The 19374-nt window shown below is 28.6% G+C and overlaps 1 protein-coding gene across 1 annotated transcript in view; it reads left to right on the top strand.

The window, feature by feature from the left end:
- The window catches only part of RluA-2 (RluA pseudouridine synthase 2), a 464236-nt gene that overhangs the window by 358417 nt on the left and 86445 nt on the right, over positions 1–19374 (top strand). The window contains exon 3 of the mRNA XM_075357664.1: positions 5188–5275. Within this exon, the coding sequence (XP_075213779.1) occupies positions 5188–5275 (88 nt within the window). The remainder of the gene's footprint in view (positions 1–5187; positions 5276–19374) is intronic.

Raw genomic sequence — 19374 nt, 5'->3', positions numbered from 1 at the left:
CTTGCTTATATTAAGCTCGTTTACTTAATCTTACATTAAGGAGGTCGTGGTATATTTTTCTGTTACTAATGAATTAAAAACGTACTGTTCGGTTTCAAAAGATAGCTTACTGTTTTTTGTATCTTTTATATTTAGAAAACAACAATTTTCTAATGTATTTGTGCTTAAATTGTATTTGTTATTTTCGGAGAGGTAAAGAATCTTTTGGCATCCATTAATAAATTAAAACAATTTGTTTTTTAAAATATCTTTAAAAATATATATCTCTTTTTTGTCTCTTTTGGTTTCGGTCTTAGATTAATTAATGACAACTTGTTTGTAAACAACTCGGTATGATTAGAATAATTATTTTACATTAAGCAAAGTAAGTCAGCTGACATGCAACAGAAATACAAAAAACTGTTCGTGCACAATACCGAATTCAATTAATTAGATTAGTGAACATAAATAAAATTCAATGGATAGCAGTCTTTAATTATGTTTGACACAGGATGTGTATCATTTAATGATGTAAAAAAAGTTTTAAATTTTGTAGTACATGAAGATTCCGTCTTTATTTTTAAAAGACTTTTTTTAATCAAGAGACTCAATTTTATGAGTATCGTTAAATAAATTTTTCAATTTTATAATCACGTACTAACTTCTTATCTTACGGTTACTTTTTGATAGCATTGTATAAGGATACATTTTACCGCTGTTTTCATTTGAAATGCTTTTATATACGATGAAATAAGATGAATGTAATAATGTAATCTTTCATTTCGTTACTGCTTTCAAGGTAATTTAATGTTAATAATAATAATAATTTTCCCATTTTAGGTTATAGCCCTAAAGGTTGAATGATTTAATGTATCTTAAGTAAGTCGTGAAAGGCCTGTAAGACGTAATAATTAATTAGAGATGTTGCTCGCAGAGGTTTATCGGCGATTCAACGGTAGGTAGAGAAGTGGTTCGACTACAACCAGCGTACCTTCTAACGTTCCTATTCAGGTCGACTCTCTTGGGAACACATTAATCTCTAGCCTACTGATAGAAGAAGTGCCGAGTGCGAGAAGATCCCCTCTTTCCATTCTTTCAGCGTATCAGTTTCACTACCGACATTTTGTAAGATATTTCATATAAAATATTTTTTAGGTGTCAAAGTAAAATAATATCATTACCGTATGAATTGTAAATCGTGCGTTTAAATTATAAGTAAGATAACTGCGTTATCCTCCTTTATTTATTGCTGTATATTTGAAAATTATTGAATATAAACTATAATTTATACTTGTACTGTATACTCGTGTATAATCGGTAAGTGAAAGTCAGTTTCACCAGTTACTAAACCAGAAAACTGTTAATAAAAAAGCTGACAAAAAAGTTGATATATTTTTCGGGCATTGATAATTTATCCTTAATTGTGGAATAATAATGATACATGAAAAAAGTTTAAAAAAAAAAATCGATATTTTTTAATTGTTTTCTACTGTCCTACGCCCAAAATCACCTTCCAAGAAATGTTTTTGATTTGTCTACGTTAACTTTGTAAAATGGAATAAACTAAAAAAACAATCCGCTGAAAAATGTACGACTAATTAAAAGATACTTAAAAATTATTTTTTGGGGAGTGAGGGTAAATTATGATGAAATTTTATTTTAATAATATTATTACTAAAAGTTTAAATAAATTAAAGAGTTTAAAAAAAAAATTTAAATCTGTATTTTTAAACTTGATCGGCTCCCTCACCTTCAATATTATCACAAAGTGTTTTTTGGGACCAGTTGCATTTTTATTGTGCTTAGGAAGACGTAAAAACGGTTAAAAATATGAAATTAATAAAAAGATAGCTTTTTAGATTTTGTTAAATCGAAAATTTTTTCGGAGAATTTGAGGGCAAAGTGTTTTTAAACGGTAAGATAACCATGTACGCAGTAGCTTAATATAAAATGGGGTTTTGTTTGCAAAACTTTGTGAAACTTTACCCCAAAGAAACTATATACCTCACCTTCGGGAGATATTAGCCCCAAACGTTTACCAATAATACACGAGTCTCTGTGCCAAATTTCATCAAAATCGGTTTATCCAGGCAAAAGTTATTAAGCTTCAAACACGCCAACATACGTACGTACGATTACTACCCCCACCTTTTATGGATTCTGGTTCATGAAAGTCGAAAAATGGAAAAAAACGCGTACCCTGACTTTTTTTCTGATTACCATTCTTTACTTCTTGCAGCATTGCTCTAGAGTTATGATGCCAAGAAAGTAAAATTAGATCAAAAAATTTCTTTGTTATGATATGTTTAATAACCTAGCATCTGACCGTAAACTTTTGTAAAATTTTTACCGAAATTATTAATAAACGCAGCTCAATTAGAACATTATTCTTCGTACATAGATATGAATGATACTCATAAATTTAAATACCGACCGAGACAGAGCCTTTGATGCGTGTTTCTATATCGTATAGTTCCAAAGATAAAACGTTTTTATAAATTTAATAAGTTAAAAGAAGGTATAGATTTGAAATTTAAGAAGTAATATTTTAATAGAATAGGTTACCTCGCCTAAATTTGAGCTGAATTGGTGCAATAGTAATCTAAGTACGAGCGATAAAATTCAAGTTATGCGACAGACGGAAATTTTGTTTTTACGCCAAAAAAGAAATTAGTAAAAATATAAATAAATTAAGCTTAAATGAACGCAGAATATTATGTAAATTTTGATGTGACGTCTATTAAATTTTTTTTTAAATTTTTTATAAGTATTCAAATTGGAATGGATACAATTTGCGCTCAGAATTATATTCTATGCAAAATATGAAGTTTTATGTCGACTGCGGTCAATAATTTTTTTTTAAATTCTAAGTTCACCTTTCTTTATTCAAATAAATTATTATTTTATCATCCTATCGTTAGTATTAAGTTATAAAAACGTCAATAATATTTTATAATAGTATAATATTATTTTAGTATTATATGATGATTTTATTTTTTAGTCACCGGGTAGTTTTTTTTTTTTTTAAGAGCGTAATATCTTCGGAGGGAAGTGCAGTTCGGTCTAGTCCTGTTCCTTTATATATAAGTTAGGGATAAGTTAGTCGAATACCGTGTGGGAATCGCTGCAAAGGGTAGCTCCCCCTTTTCTATTATACAGTAAGTTTCGTTTTGAATCGACTGTCATTTCTAGGGTTGCACTCTCATATCTTTTTAAAAGATCATGAAACGGAAACGTGTAAGTTATGGTATTCATTTTTTCGAATTGAGATAGCGATTTTATTTGATATGTTAATTTGTTCTCTAAGAAAATAAAACGTGTAATTAAATGAATATTTTATTGAGAAAAGTTGTTATAAAATATTGGAAATATGAGGAAAATATACTTGCTTTCTTTGTTTATTAAGTCATATTAAAAATGTAATAACAGTTTATTAACATATCTGTAGTTTTTTAAATGCAAGTTATAAACTATATCTTCATTACTTTTTTCCAAGAAAAGTGCGGTATTACTTTCGGTCGATAGTTGGATTGGAGGAAAGAGTATAAAAATACCATTCACTTAAAATGGTATTTTCCTTATATATATTTATAGGACTATGTATAAAATTTTGCAGCTAGAAAATCTCCAAAACTGTTTGTTAAATTTCATTGAAATTTAGATATGCTGCAGTAGTATATCTGAAAATTAAATGAACATCGTTCTTGAGTTATGCTCGATTTAAGGTCGACAACAGACAACATAACCTCGATATGAGGCGGTGGTGTATTTTTCATACGCGCTTATGTGAGCCACAGTGATGTGAGGAAACTTGATGCTTGTGTGTCGGGTCTACTCGTTAATGGAAGGTATGTAATGTTTTGTACTCTGAAAATCAGTGCGTTTCTGACTGCGAAATAGTGAGGACGTTGGAAAGCAAAAGTCGGTCTTCTTGCGCAGAACTGCGAAATTTTTTAATCTTTAAAAGATATGTTTTTATTAATAAACAATTTATTAATGTTTACTTGTTTTTAAATGATCTTATTTGTTAACATTTATTACAATATTATAGGTATTATTATGTTCTGGCGTAATTAAATCTTGTGGCTGTTTATTTCAGTATTTTAAAAAAAATATATTTTTAAATAATAACATAAGTAAATTTACGTATTAAAAATTCGCCGAATTCTACACATTTAAAAAAGAAATTGATTAGATTAAGAAAAATGCATATTAGACTAGTTGATTTTTTCCCAATAAAACTGATTTATCTCTAAGATTTATTGATATATATATATATATATATATATATATATATATATATATATATATACATATGTGAATACCAAATTCGCAAAGTGGAAGCGTTTAGCTTCCAAAAATTCTCAACTTTGAGGCAGTCCCTCTACAATTACATATTTGTTTGCATTGTGCGTGCGTGCGGTTATTACTCTGTATGACGTATCTAGTTCATTGTATATGATTTAAGTATGTATGCAATTTTTATTTTTACAGTTTGTTATATTGCTTACGTTCGTTTGTAGGTTTTTTCTTCTAAAAAATTGTATTTCATAGTTGGAAGCAATCCGATATTTCATCGTTTGTATTTCGTAATCGATTGATTACGGCATTAAAAGAAAACAAATAAATGTTTTAAAAGGAACTGAATGTTTTCCAATTATTTTATGGACAATTTTGTTGTTAAGGACATCTGTTGTGTTATTTTCTACTAGGACTCTATCCACTTTATTCTATTTGTGTGTGTGTGTGTGTTTGCGTTTGTGTGTATGTGTGTTTGTGTCTTTAACAAAAATTTCCGTCTACAATATCCCGAGAACAAAATTACAGATTTGAATTAAACATTGTTTACGAAAAAATATAATTTAGCTCATTTATCGATAAACGTTCATAGAAGAAAAAATTCAGTTTTTGGAAACAGACTGTATTTTTTAACTGCAAAATTTCTGATAGATTTTGCTAGAAATTCTTACCTATTATTACGTCAGTAAAAAATTCTAAAATAATTTTTAATTTATCCAAGAATTATTGGGCGAAAACCCAATGATTTTTAATGATCACTATACAATAAAATACCGTTTTATTCACTTCAAATTTATATAAAAATACAATTTACACACTTTTTTCTCTAATTAAGCATGATAATATGTATAAATTATATACTGTAATTCTCTAATTACCATTATAATTTTATACTTTGTTTTTTTCTAGGCGAAGCTGGAAACAAAAGCTTTGAAGGCCAAACGCCCAGGATTTACTGATGACCGATACAATGAGACATCATACTATATTGAAAGCGGTAAGTTAATTATTTTTTTGTTTATTTATTACTTTTTAAATTCTCTTCTAAGTTAGCTCTTTTCTCTTTTCTTATCTAGCTATAAGACGCCACTCTGGACTTCTCCACAACAACACTCCGATCTTCGTCATATTCGTACTTTCATACGTATCCCCGTTTTAACACAGATCTGCAAGTTAATGGACTAGATATACATGATAATGTGTCATGAGAATAAAATCGACGACTAGGAGTTCTGTTTTGATAGCAATATTTTTAAGTAGAGTTTTATTATAATAGTAACTAAACAAAATTTAAAAAATTATGAAAATTCCTGCACTCTTCCTAAAAACTTAACTCCTATTTTTATAATTTCATTGCACAAAACAAAAATTACTTAATTCTTCTTAACCTTATCGTGTATCCAAAATAGACAAACATACCTTTAAAATGTGTAGGAAGTGGGCTATAATTTAATAGTTATCCACTAACACTTTACGTAGAGCAAACATGATGCAATTTTCTCACATATGTTTAATCATCAAATATAAAACCTTTTCCGGCCGACAACTACTCTGAAGAACTCGAAACAAAAAAATTCGCATAGTTTAATGGCTGCCCATTTCCACTTAGACAGAATGCTACAATAATAAAAAATTTAATAATAAAAAAATTATTAAATTTAATTTAATAATAAAAAATTTAAAACACACTTAGTGAGAAAATTCATGACGCTAAACATACACTAACCGACAGACACGTGAAAACTTGCAAAAACGTTCGACAAACTAAATCCTACATCGTTTTCGAAACGGCAAACAAAAATACCAAAGATCGTACAAATAAATAAAAAAACACATATTGACGTGTACAACAACCGAGGTTTATAAAAATTAAACTACAATGATTACGCTAAATAATACATTGGACAAACTGGATGCACATTCATTCACAGATATTGGAAACATATATTTGTACCCGAGAATCAAATTTTTGATATAGCATATAAAAAAAATCTCTAAAACTTTAGTAATATCAAATATACAAATAAAAATAAAAAAGTTAAACGAACAGTCGCATGTTATTTGATTAATACTACAGGGCATCCTAACCGTTTTAAAAAATGCCATAACCAACTGCGCTTCTGTATTATACTGAATTGAAAAAGAGATCGCCAATTGGCTGGAAAAGAATTTGAAATTAAAATTTTCATTATTTCCTCAATAATTAAAATTAATTGTTCACTAATAATGTTTTTATTATTTTGTTTTTTTTTATTACCTTTTTTTAACATTTTAATTATCCTATTTATGAGTTTCTTGATATCAGAGTAACAACATATCATTAGCCCAATTACCGTAAGATTAATTTATCTTGATTTTACCAGATTTTTTTTTTAATTTTGAGCTTCAAAACGCCACTTTAATGCTTTATTTATTTATTAATTTTTTATAGAATTTTTAAGATGCTGTACAGTTAGTTAGTTTCCCTCGGGATGTTTTTATTTAACATATATATTGTGCCTTTTAATAGCTTTTAAAATATTTTATTAGATGCATTATTTTAATTGAGTAATGCTTTCATCCACAGTCTGTTCTTTTTCTCTTTGATCGTGCAATACATCGAATTAAGACGAGATCTTTATTTTTTATTTTTTGTGTTCGCTCGGAAAAGAATTTTGCATAACTTTAGAAGAGTTCTTTTCTCTTCAAATTCTAATAAAGTTTTCTTTGTTCATCTTTTTTGCAAGTGTATCTGACTTCTCATAAATAAATATATTCGTGTTCTTTCTTTGTTATTTACGATACACTTTCTTCTTTTATTCTGGTAGCTATAAAAATTTTGCAAAGTATTTGATACCCTTTCTTTTATTTTTTTAATAAATAAAATAATATTTTCATCTACTTTTATATCTCTGGAGAAAAATCTCTATCCTCTACAGATTAATGTAATGTTTTAGTTTCAAGCATCAAGATTTTAGTGGATCGTAAACTCATTTTTAGGTTTCCCAATTTGAATTCAAGGATGGTATTCCTCTTACATTGAACAATAACGAAAGCTCATGTGTATTTCTTATTGTCTGACCGAACGTGTCTAGAGAATGCTTTTTCCTTTTTTGTAACAATTTTATGTTAGATTTGCAGAGAAAATAAGTTTAACGAATATAATAAAAAATTTTTAAAAATTAAACAAAACATTAAAATGCGCCATATTTTTCGGATCCATTCTATAATTTCATTTTATTGTTTAACTATGCGTTTCGACACTGTAATCCTATCAGGTTAAATTATAAGCCGGCCTTCGTGGCGCGAGTGGTAGCATCTCGGCCTTCATCCGGAGGTCCCGGGTTCGAATGCCGGTCAGGCATGGGATTTGTACACATGCTAAAAGTATCATTCATTTCATCCTCTGAAGCAATACCTAACGGTCGTCTCGGATTTTAAACAAAATAAAAAATAAAAAGTTAAATTATAAAAAAATATTAGCAGAAGTAAACAGATGATTTATTTAAACGATGCGAGGATATTAAAGTAGCGCCATAATCACGGAATATACTATTGATTCAATAACTGTTTAGTCGTGTGTTTATTTACGATGTTTTTCTTTTTATGTTTTCTTTTTCCTGATTATGAGATTATAACTTCAAAGCATCTTACAAAAAAAAAAAAATATTGTAAGATGATCCAAAATATAAAGTAAATTTAACTTACAAATAAAAATTGCAATTTAGAGGCAACATCTACATCGAAAAATCTTAGAATTTCTTTACTGGTTTGTTGAAAAAAAATACACAAATACTATTAATACTAGATATCTTAACCAAAATTATGTGACAGTTCTCTTGAAGAGTTGGTAAATCCATTTATCTTATTATTTTTTTTTTTTACTTTCTCGGTAAGAGTTATTTAGCCGCGGCAGCAGATATGTAGCTATAAGGGAAAATTTAAAGATCGCTAAATATTTTTGGTACGGGGATTTTCGCAAACTCGATGTTTCAAGATACCGTCTAACCGAAAAACCTCACATATAAAATCATGGAAAATTCTGGGAAGTATGAATGTACGTCGGTATTATGCTGGCCTATATTCTGATAAATATCTTCGGACTGTCTCAACATTAAAACTTGAAATTTGGATGATATATTTCTACGTTGATGCTGTTAAATTTTGAAATTATTCAGGTTAGGAATGGGAAATTTACCGGCATTTGAAAATTAACTTTTATAGTAACATTGTAGGAACATGAAATTTGGTACAGTGGTAGTACTACATGAGTGTTTTACGGTACTGAAATTTTAAGTCGAACGGACTTAAGAGTGGGAATGTAATTAGCTTAATTATTTTAGAGAATTTTGTTATATTTTCCTAAAACGGAATATTAATCTTATCACATTCCGAAAAATATTCGTCTACATAAGTTCTTCTAATAAATTTGAAGGGGATATTACCGAACCCAATTTTTTTTAAAATTTTGCTTAATATTTCTAAACCGGCTTAACTATTAAGTACCAAATTAGTTCAAAGTATTTCTGAAATCTTTTTTGTATAAATTTTTATACCCTTACAGATACGTGGCTAAGGTTCTACCCAATTTTATATTTTATAAGAGTTTTCTAATATCATTAAATAGATTTCTTTTAGCAAATGCAGCAAATAAAGACATAAACTTGGTTTTTTGAGTGTAATCTTCACGTGAATATTTAAAAACCAATGTCTAGATTTTTTGAAATTCGACCTTGAAATTGGTAAAGAAAGGTAAAAAATTTCAAACAATGATTGCAAATTTTCTCCATTTCTCAAACTCAATTTCGAACTCCACTAAACGAGACATTAACTCGATTTAGGTTTGCGAATACGTTTTAGATAAATATCTAAAAATTTTAAACGGTAAATTTTAAGGAGCAAAAACCTAGAATGTTGTCTAAATGTTTGCCGTTTTATGCTACCGTTATTGAATCAATCTTTATGAGATCTGGTAACATTGTGATGGTAACTTATGTTTGTAAATCAGATACGTTTCGCGAGCGAAGCTGTAATGGGAAATCTAAAAACCAATTAGTGGGTCCTGTACTGACCTAAATGAAGTTTTTATAAATTGGACAGGCTTTAATTTTTATTTATCATTATTATTCTCACAAGTATGAGGGATCCAGGGGCAGAGCCATGACCGGCTAAACATCCCCTGACCGCGACGGAAAACGCAAATAATCATAAAGCGCGGGTGAAGCCACGAGACGGAGCGCTATTTATATATCTGCCTACCTCTGTGGTGGAGTGGTATTGTCTCAGTTTTTCATCTGAATGTTCGAATTCCGGTCAGACATGACTTTTTCATAAGTTACAAAATTTACATTGCATATTTCCATATTTAACCTTCAAGCCTATGTGGTGAATTAATCGGTAAATAATTTATTACAAATAATACTGATGAACAACAGTAAAATATAAATAACAGAATAAATTTCTAAAATTAATGTATTAGGTAATGTAAAATAAATTTATATTAAATTCTTTGGAGAAATAGTTGTATTTAAAAAAGCAAGGGAAAAGAGCTCTGTTTAAATTAAATTAATAAAAGTACGGCTTGAATATTGACTGTACAGTTTAAAAAAATTTGAATTTTCATGAATACTTCGTAGCACACTTTTTCAGTGCTCTTGGGTGACTTAAGATATTATACAATAAATATAAAAACAAAAAGCAAAATTTACTTTAAAAACTTTTATCATATTATTATGATGTAGTATAGTTTGGAATATAATACGAACTCATTCTTAAAAAGGAAAATCGCAAAATAAAAAATAATATAGAACCAACATTTTGAAAAAAAAGTTACATTTTACAACAAAAATTACTCTCATCTACAGATAACACGCTAAATGCAATTTAAAGTGTACTAAAGTGCACATTTTTTCAAAAATTTAATTAATGAAAGATAAAATAAATATTCTGAAAAAAAGATAATGAATGAATTTAATTTTATTTAGTATTAGTATTCAAAGCACTTGTTTTATCATCGGAACCGTCATCACCCGAGAGTGGAGTATGCTTAAAGAAAACTCAATCTCATTTTCACAAATCCAAAACACCCTCACCTTCACTTTTGTTAATTTTATTGCATAAGTAACACATTTTACTAATTCGTTCGGTGAGCTCTCGGTCTGACTTAGAGATCGCGCAAGAATGAGCAAATGACTACGATATTTGTCAAGTATTTAGATGGACTGCTATGAAGTTTCAGTTTAGTGTATTTAATTGCTTCTAAAGATGATGATGTTAGGTATTGCTTCAAAGGATGAGATGAATAATTTGTAGCGTATGAAATGGCATCCCGGTCAGGCATGGAATTTTCTCACACGCTACAAATCATTCATCTCATCCTCTGAAGCAATACCTAACGGTGGATCCGGAGGTTAAAAGACAAAAAAAGATGATGAACGCTCGGGAGATCCAAAAATCACTACTACCGACGAAATCGTCATAGAAATCCACAACGCCATATTAAATAATCGCCGACTGAAAGTACGCATACTTGATGATATTTCAAACATCTCAAAAGACGTTGTCCGTTGCATATTACATGACGTCCCTTCTGCTCGATGAGTACCAATACCAAAACCGCATTTAACTGAACATATCTCAAGCGTGTTTATATTTAATTAACGCGATTCCATTAGTATCTTAGACGTTTTATAACAATAGATGAAACATGGTTTTTTAACGGCTCTCGTAATTTTCCTGCACGATATTGTATCCACCCGCATCACACATTTTACCCCACGATGATGTTATTCATCAATGTGGGGTGAGGTTTTTTATTTTTCCAATCTGTTATTATACGATTTGTTTAAATCGATGGATCGGAATGTTTTTGAAAGATTTATTTAGAATATCGATAATTTTAACCTGAAATTTCATCCCTCCAGGAATAATTAGTTAATTCAGCTCTTTGAATTTACGTTAATTTTTTTTATGTAACATGACCGTGGTACGCGTCAAGTAAACTTTGTTTTTAGTCATTTTCTTCGTCTCTGCTGTACATTTAATCACTTTAATTAGTTTTTTCTTCATCCAGTCCTTTTCGTTTGTTCGGAAAGTAATTCCTTTTTCTTTTTTTCTTTACAATAACATATAATGGCAGTTTATGGTAGTCCGTGTGACGGTAAGTCTTTCGTTCCCTGTAGATTTGACAGTTAACAGATTTCGTTCTCTTTTTACCTCCGATGGAGATAAAAAGAGAACTGGTATGTTTTTGTTGTATGTTTGGAAATATTTGTCTATTGTCGGCGTTACCCATCTGGTCGAAAGAATATTTTTGAATTTTAAGCAGATTTTAGTTCAGAGTTTAATTTTTAATTACATCCTACAATATATCATATGAATGGTTTGTCGTGACGTATCATTTCTAATAATTTAATTTCTCTTTCCCACCTTTCGTAATAACTATTTACTGGTAAATCTATTAACATAATTTACTAGTAACTATTACCTATAAATTCTGTATTTTTTTCGCAGCCATTTTAATGAAACCGACTTTCTACATTTTTGTTAAATTTTAACATTCTAAGTAGAACTATACAAATGAAACCTGTGTTCGCTGTATTATGTTCCGAATCTAAATTAGATTTTTCATTTAACTGTTGAGTTATTATTTAAGTTAAGGTAATCTTTATCTGTTATTAGTCAGTTTTTTTAAGTTTTGATGGAGTTCTCTATTACTGGTCTGTATATTGTATATTGTGTCAATCCTTTGGCCTTAACAAACTTCCTATTATTATCTGGTATTTCTAAGAATCAGTTTAAAATTTTCTTGGAACTTGTAACTACATTAAATTTTGTGACAGTATATTATTTAAAAAAAATAAATAAATAAATCATTAGTTTTTACTTCCTTGTATGAAGTACAGGAAGTATTGTGATCGCGAAAAATTTCGGTCAGATTTCAAAGGAAATATCCATTTGACCATCCCTATATCCATTTTGAATAGTTTCGGCATGACGTCTGTATTACGTATGTACATGACTTCATCCCCTTTTTTTAAATTTTTTTTAATTTATATTGATTTGTTAATAATTATTAACAGCATTGTAAATATTTTTTACGATAAATAGTAATTCAATAACAATTTTTAAAAAAATAAGGAAAAATATCAGAAGTTGTTAATGAAATAAAATTTTAGGTACTTTAAATTTTTAAAAAAATGCTTATATATAATTTAATAGGCGTATAAGGAAGTCATGTGATGTCCACATCGGATTTTTCGTTTTATGAATAAGTGTGCGTGCGCTGTATCTTGATCGCTCATGTGTGTGTGTCCGTTTGTTTATAAATATATTTACGTACTCATTTTGAAATCACGTTAACATGAGAACCAACAACCAGAATTTGACAATATTTGGACATTTTACTTTAAAAAAGTATCCGAATAAATATCGGGTATTAAGAACCCTTAAACAACCTCCAAAGTAAAGAGCATACAATTTAGAAAATGTTCCTATCTCAAAACGTTCTATTTTTCGGTATGGCTCTGTTTTTCTATTTTCCGGCTATACATCCGCCATGAGGAAGCAGCTCAAAAGTTTTAACTGGAAAGAGCAGAGTTGTTGTGACACACATATATCATTTTAAAGGCACTGAAAACCAAAAATTCGACGTGAAATCCATCGGACTATAATAACTGAAACTAAAATGGTAGTCGTTTAATATTTTTCACAGCTAGTTTTAAGAGTGGCCAACAATCACATCCAGGATCGTTTTGAGATAGGAAGTATTTTGAAATTTCATATTTTTTAGTTTTTCATTGTTAGCAGAAACTTAAAACGTACTATTGACCATTTTTGAAACTAGCTGTGAAAAATATTAAATGGTCACAATATTTTGGTTTGGATTATCGTATACCGAAGGTTTTTACGTCAAGATTTTTGTTTTCAATGCCCATTAAAATGATGTTACAACTGTATGCTTTCCATTTAGAGATTTTTATTGCTCCCTTTCCTAATATTTGTGGTGTGGGGTGTACGTCCTGGTTTCATACTGAAAAATAGATCGTTCAAGGTAGGACCGTTTGTTAAATTTAATTTTTCTATATTCAGCTGTTGAAATTATTTAAAATTTGCCATACTTTATTAACAACCAGTATTATGTTCACTTTCTTGAATATTACGGAACGAGTCACTGTATGTTTTTTTTTTAAGTTGTTAATAAGAAATGTAAATTAAAAAATATTGTCACGATTTTTCTAGAAATCTATTATTTATTTTTCTTGTAATCTTGATTAAATTGGTGGTTATTTCACACGTGTAGTGACTACTAAATTTATATTCGGTCAATTATTTTAAATATGAAAATTATATTGTAGCAAACATATTATTATTTAATGTAAGCGTAATAATGTATCTGTAATACATATATGACAAGAAAGGAATAAGTTTAATGATTATTAATTTTTGAAACTTTTATTTTTTTTATAGAAGAGAATTCGTAAAATTCTTTTGACTGATACGTTATGGTGGTTTTTTTTTGTGGTTATATTATTAAATTTATCCATGAAATATTACACGTCTTTTTTTATTGTGCGGGAAGTTGCATTAATTTTAAGAAAACTCTCCGTTCACCGGTGAAAAACATTGTTGCATTGCATGTCATATGAAGATTTCAGATTCAGAAAATATAAACGTTGACGTAGATCGGCTCCTTACATTTTTTTTTTCCAACGTGTACCATTTATTATCAAAATATCTTGGCTACGTCAAAATAGTCTTCTATTTTTCCTTGAACACTGCGAGTATATCCTATTTATATTCTATTCTTGTATATCTTTTATAAGGAATTCAATTCTCTTTCTCTATTTTTATTTTATGTTATGCTCAACAAATATTTCTGTTGCATTCCTTTTATTGCTGCAAACACAAGGCTTATTTATATTATATCTTATATCTTTTAGATTAAGAATTAAAATTTTTATTATAACGATTTATTTTTCCTCTTAACAGCTCATTTTCTATATTATAATTTTTTTTAAATGATATTATATTTGAAATGATGAGAAATTTTTCACAAAAAAAAAACATGCTTCTTTATCAATATTAATTTATATAATAATAGTTTTACAAAATACATATTTCTTATAAAATTTCGTTAGTATTATTCTTAAAATAAACACACTTATATAGACATAAATAAAATATACAGAGCTATATATGTGTGTGTGTGTGTGTGTGTGCGTGTGTATTACTCAATATTAATAATATATACAATACTGTTTTAATAACAATGAAAGAAAATTACATTACTTATTATCGATCCATTACGATTAGATCATAAAAGAAAGAGAACTGGGGAAATGAAACTCTCTCTTTTTCTGTTTAGCCTCCGGAACCACCGTAAGATATTAATACGGAGGATGAATGAGAATGATATGTATGAATGTAAATGACACTCTCAGGTCGACCATTCCTAAGATGTGTGGTTAATTGAAATCCAACCACCAAAAAACACTGTTATCCACGATCTAGTATTAAAATCCGTAAAAAGGGGATTTGAACCTTTGAACGGAGAAATGATAACTGGGGACTCCTAAAGAAATCCTATGTGGGAGTAACCAACTTCATAACTTAAAAAATGTGAAAATTGGAATTATTAAATAATTCAATTGTTTACGCTATTATATTAACATGCAACTTTTCTAAAAGTAGAAATAATAGTGGTGTGAAATGATTCATGGTGTGGAGTATAATGATTTGGACGTCTGAATATGAATTTAGTTACTTTATTCATTGTACTTAGATTATTATACTTATTTAAACTTCTTTTACTTATTTACTTAATTATCTTAATCTTTAACTTAATTAATTGTCTTGTTTATATTTAAAATATGTTTTTTATACTTATAATACATATAATTCTTCTACTTGATTCGAATCCCGGTTAGGCATGGCATTTTTCATAAAAATTTGCATTTGGATTAATGATCACAGCGGTTAAGGTCGTAATCTCATAAATAAAAATATCTTCGAGTAGCCATCTTTTTAATGCCGATTTTAATTTTATAATTATTTTTAATTGTTTGATGTCTGCAGGAATTTCATTGAAAATTTGAGGTGCGATAAAAAGATAAAATCTATGGAAAATATCTGTTTAGTTTAAGCGGTTTGAAGTTGCATGTTCTTCATATTGATGATAAATATGTACTAGATTTTGTAGCTAATAACAATTATAAATTAAAAAACGAATCATAATAATAGTGTCAGCGAAGCTGGATATGTTATAATGCCTTTCTGTTTGATATATGAGGCTCTTTAATTATTAATTTTTTTACTGCTTGCTTTGATCTCCACAAAACAAACAGTATCCCTATTATTTTTCCATCAACATTGCAGTACATTTTTTGATTAATTAAACTCCATTTGTCCCAATAATATAAAAAACTGATAAATGATTTAATGGGATATATGATATTGACTGAATACCAAAAAATAAAAAAATAAAAATTTACGTGCGTTTAAGAATTTAAATCGAAACTTATATTGAATTATTTATTCCACAAGTACTAAGCTTTATGATTTAAATTTTGAATATTCAGTCGTTTGATGTTAACCAGTATTATCACTGCATTATATTATATAATGCAGGATTTAGCGAATTCTTAGAAAATTTAATTTGCAAGCAGGAGCTATCTAACATTAACAGCCTAAAACAAGATATGTAATTACTGTCCTATAGCGATGAGCGACTTTTTTTTCTTCTTTTTTTCTATTAGAATGCCAAGGTAGAATAAGTTCATTGAAATTTGTCCAAATTATAGTGCTTACTCTGAAAATTGAGCTTAGAGTTGGATTGAATTTTTAAAAATGTTTTAGTTAGTTTTTGAGTCTGTATATTGTACGACCCACAATCCTAATCTCTAATTTCATGTTCTTTTGTGTATCATTTTTATCGCTTTTGTACCCTGTGGTCTTTGTAAAATTAAAATATAAATTCTTTAAAAAAGATTTCTAAAATCTTATTGTGTTATTATGAACAAATTACAGAAGTTATAATAATTTTACTCTATATTATTAGCCATTTTTATTTATACAACAATTTTAAAACCGTACTATTTTGTTTTGAAGCGCCTTAATAAAATGCTAAGCCTGTTATCTCTATTAAACATTTACTTTACTTATCTACATTCCCATCTAAAGTATAATATGATCTCTTAGGGCTCCCTCAAAAGTTAGAATAACGTTTAACATAACAACCTCTTCTGTATTAACATACAGAACTGGATTGTAAAATCATTGTCCGGCGACCATAATTATGAATCGTGTTGACCGATGTTTAGAAAATTAAAAGTTTTAACTTGTCTTGTGTTTATATTCACGAATGTGAAATCTTTGCTAATAGTAACTTATTCGTAAAAAAAATAAATAAATAACTATATCCACCTCTATGAAGCCAAAAAACAGAACTGTTTTCGTTTAAATTAACAAAATACTTCTTGTTGCATTTATTCCCTCATTTAACCGAATTTGTGACGATTAAATAATAACATTTCCGTACTTGTTGATGTTATGATATCACATACATAAGAGAATTATACACAAATATGAGAGAGATCTGATCTTGATTTTCATATATACAGAGTGTTAACGAAGTATTGGAACTCTTAAATAACTTTACAGCTGTTAAACATAGAAAAATGAAATTTATCAAATGCTCCTATCTAAACGGCTTATTTTTTAGCAAATCGCACTGTTCCTAACAGTCAAGTGGTCCTCATGGGGAAACAAAAGTTTCAACTGAAAATTTTAGATTTTGGCAGATTATTTTAAAGGGTGAGTTTGGCACATCTGGTTTTAGAAAATGACGAAATAAACTTAGACTACGACAATCCTAACGAAAGAAACGCCGACCGTTTAATTTTTTAACAGCTAGTTTCAAAAATGGATACTAGTATCTCTGAAACATTTTCTCAACGATGAAACGGTAAAAAAATGAAAGTAAGCAAATTCTAATTTCTCAAAACTAATTATTTTTTGCATTACGTCAAAGTTCAGTTTTTCATTGATTGCCCTTTAAAACTATTTGCAGCCGTACCTTCTCTGTTTAAATATTTTGGGTTGACCTCTGTGGATGCACCTGGATGCTTGGAGTGTGATGGTCTCATATCGAAAAATAAATCCTTGAGGTATGGGATTACTCGACGAAGGACAGATTGACTACAGACTGATCCCGGGACCTCCATAGATGGCTGGACCGATAACACAAGGAATTGAGGTTCGAGTTGACGCAATTGCTTTAAAACACCGGTCACGGATGTTTTAAAGCATACGTTGAGACCCTCTGCAGAATGTGGCTATTGTGTGGAGAAGGATATTGCAGAACACACGGTGTTCGTGTGCAAACTGTTCCTGCAGCATAGTGAAGCATGCCGGAGAGAATTCGGCGTGTTTATCCCAGATAACATCACGGGAACTATGATGCAGTTCGAACGGCGTGACACGTGGTGTCCACGATATGACATCGCGTAAACATAGAAATATCGTTTGAAAAGTTATTTATTTAAAGATTCCCATGTTTTATGAACACTCTCTAACAAGTTATAAACAACAAATTCTTTATATTAATCTGTAGGCTACATTTCATTTCCATTAATATTAAAATCAATGTAACAGATTTTGAAAATACAACCGTTTACCTGCCAAAAAATATTCTTTGAACAGTTATTTTGAAGATCGAACTTTCAGTTTATTTTATGGTTGAAGGAAACGTTTTTATTTTAAATGTACATCATTTAATGTTGAGATCAGAATCTTTAGATATAGTTTTGTGCACATGTAAATCTTCACGTGCTTTACTATCGCTTGAGAATTTAGCGGGAAACGTTTACCCGTCTAATTTATTTAAGAAATTTCAGTACGTATTTGTTAACTGTCATATTATTTCAAATTTGGACAGCATGATTCTATTCAGTTCAATACAAATATTATACAGACGACAGATTTTTTTGGCTTGAAAAATCTTTTTAGACTTAACTTAACTTTCGTACTCCAGAATTAAATACCGTAAGACAAAGTAGGAAAGATCAATTCGTAACATATTCGTCATTATCTCGTATTCAGATGGCATAAATAAAGATCTTACCTTAAATATATAATAACTCGTGTAATATTTAATATGTTGAAAGAAAATTTGTAAATAAAAAATAAAAACATCTTTGCAAAAATTATGTCAGCCAAAAAATACATTTTCCTATTAGACAATTACATTGTGCCGTTTTTACAGTATGATTTATCTTTATTACGTCGTCGGGTTTCTTTACAACCAATTTTCTGTTTTTATTCAGATTTTTTTTAGACATTTTTACTTCCTTGTACAAGTAAAGGAACTATTGTGATCGCGAAAAATTTCGGTTTTCACATTTCAATGGAAATATCCATTTTGACCATTAACCTCTGATTGCAAAAAAATTTACAATAAATAATAATTCAATAATAACAACGAAATTAAATGAAAAAATATTCGAAGTTATTAATTAAATATTTTATGTACTTTTCATTTAAAAAAAAAAGTGTATATGTAATTTAATAGGCGTACAAGGAAGTCATGTGCTGTCCAAATCAGATTTTTAAACTGAAAAATGTGTTAAAATTTTCTTCACCTCATAATGTATATCTTTTTACCATTGATGAAACCTTTTGGTTTTTATCTCCAAAATGTAAATTCTTCGTTATTAATGGATTTTAAATTATTAAAAAGAATTAAATTATAATATTTAATTACTATACAGTTTTTGTCCTATAAATTATATGATTTCAAACTCACATTTTGCTATTTGCAGAATATTATTTTGTAATATATTATTTTTCCCCGCAATTTTATAAGTTATTTTTAGAATAAATTAAAAGATTTATTTTTCAAAGAGATAATAATATCATTATTTTGGTGTGAATGAACTGCAAAATTTTTTTTCGATTACACTTAACACAGTATTTCTTCAAAAATGTTAATATTGAAATATTTTTTTTTTTATTAAGATACCTTTTTTGTTAATTAATTTATTTTCTGAACTGTTTGTTTTAAATAAGGGTATTTGTTTAGTGTTAATTATAACTTCATTACCAGGTGTCTGGGATTTT

The sequence above is a fragment of the Lycorma delicatula genome, chromosome 2 (assembly GCF_047948215.1).
Source record: "Lycorma delicatula isolate Av1 chromosome 2, ASM4794821v1, whole genome shotgun sequence".
NCBI classification, from domain to species: Eukaryota; Metazoa; Arthropoda; class Insecta; order Hemiptera; family Fulgoridae; genus Lycorma; species Lycorma delicatula.
This window is presented reverse-complemented; position numbering and strand designations above follow the sequence as displayed.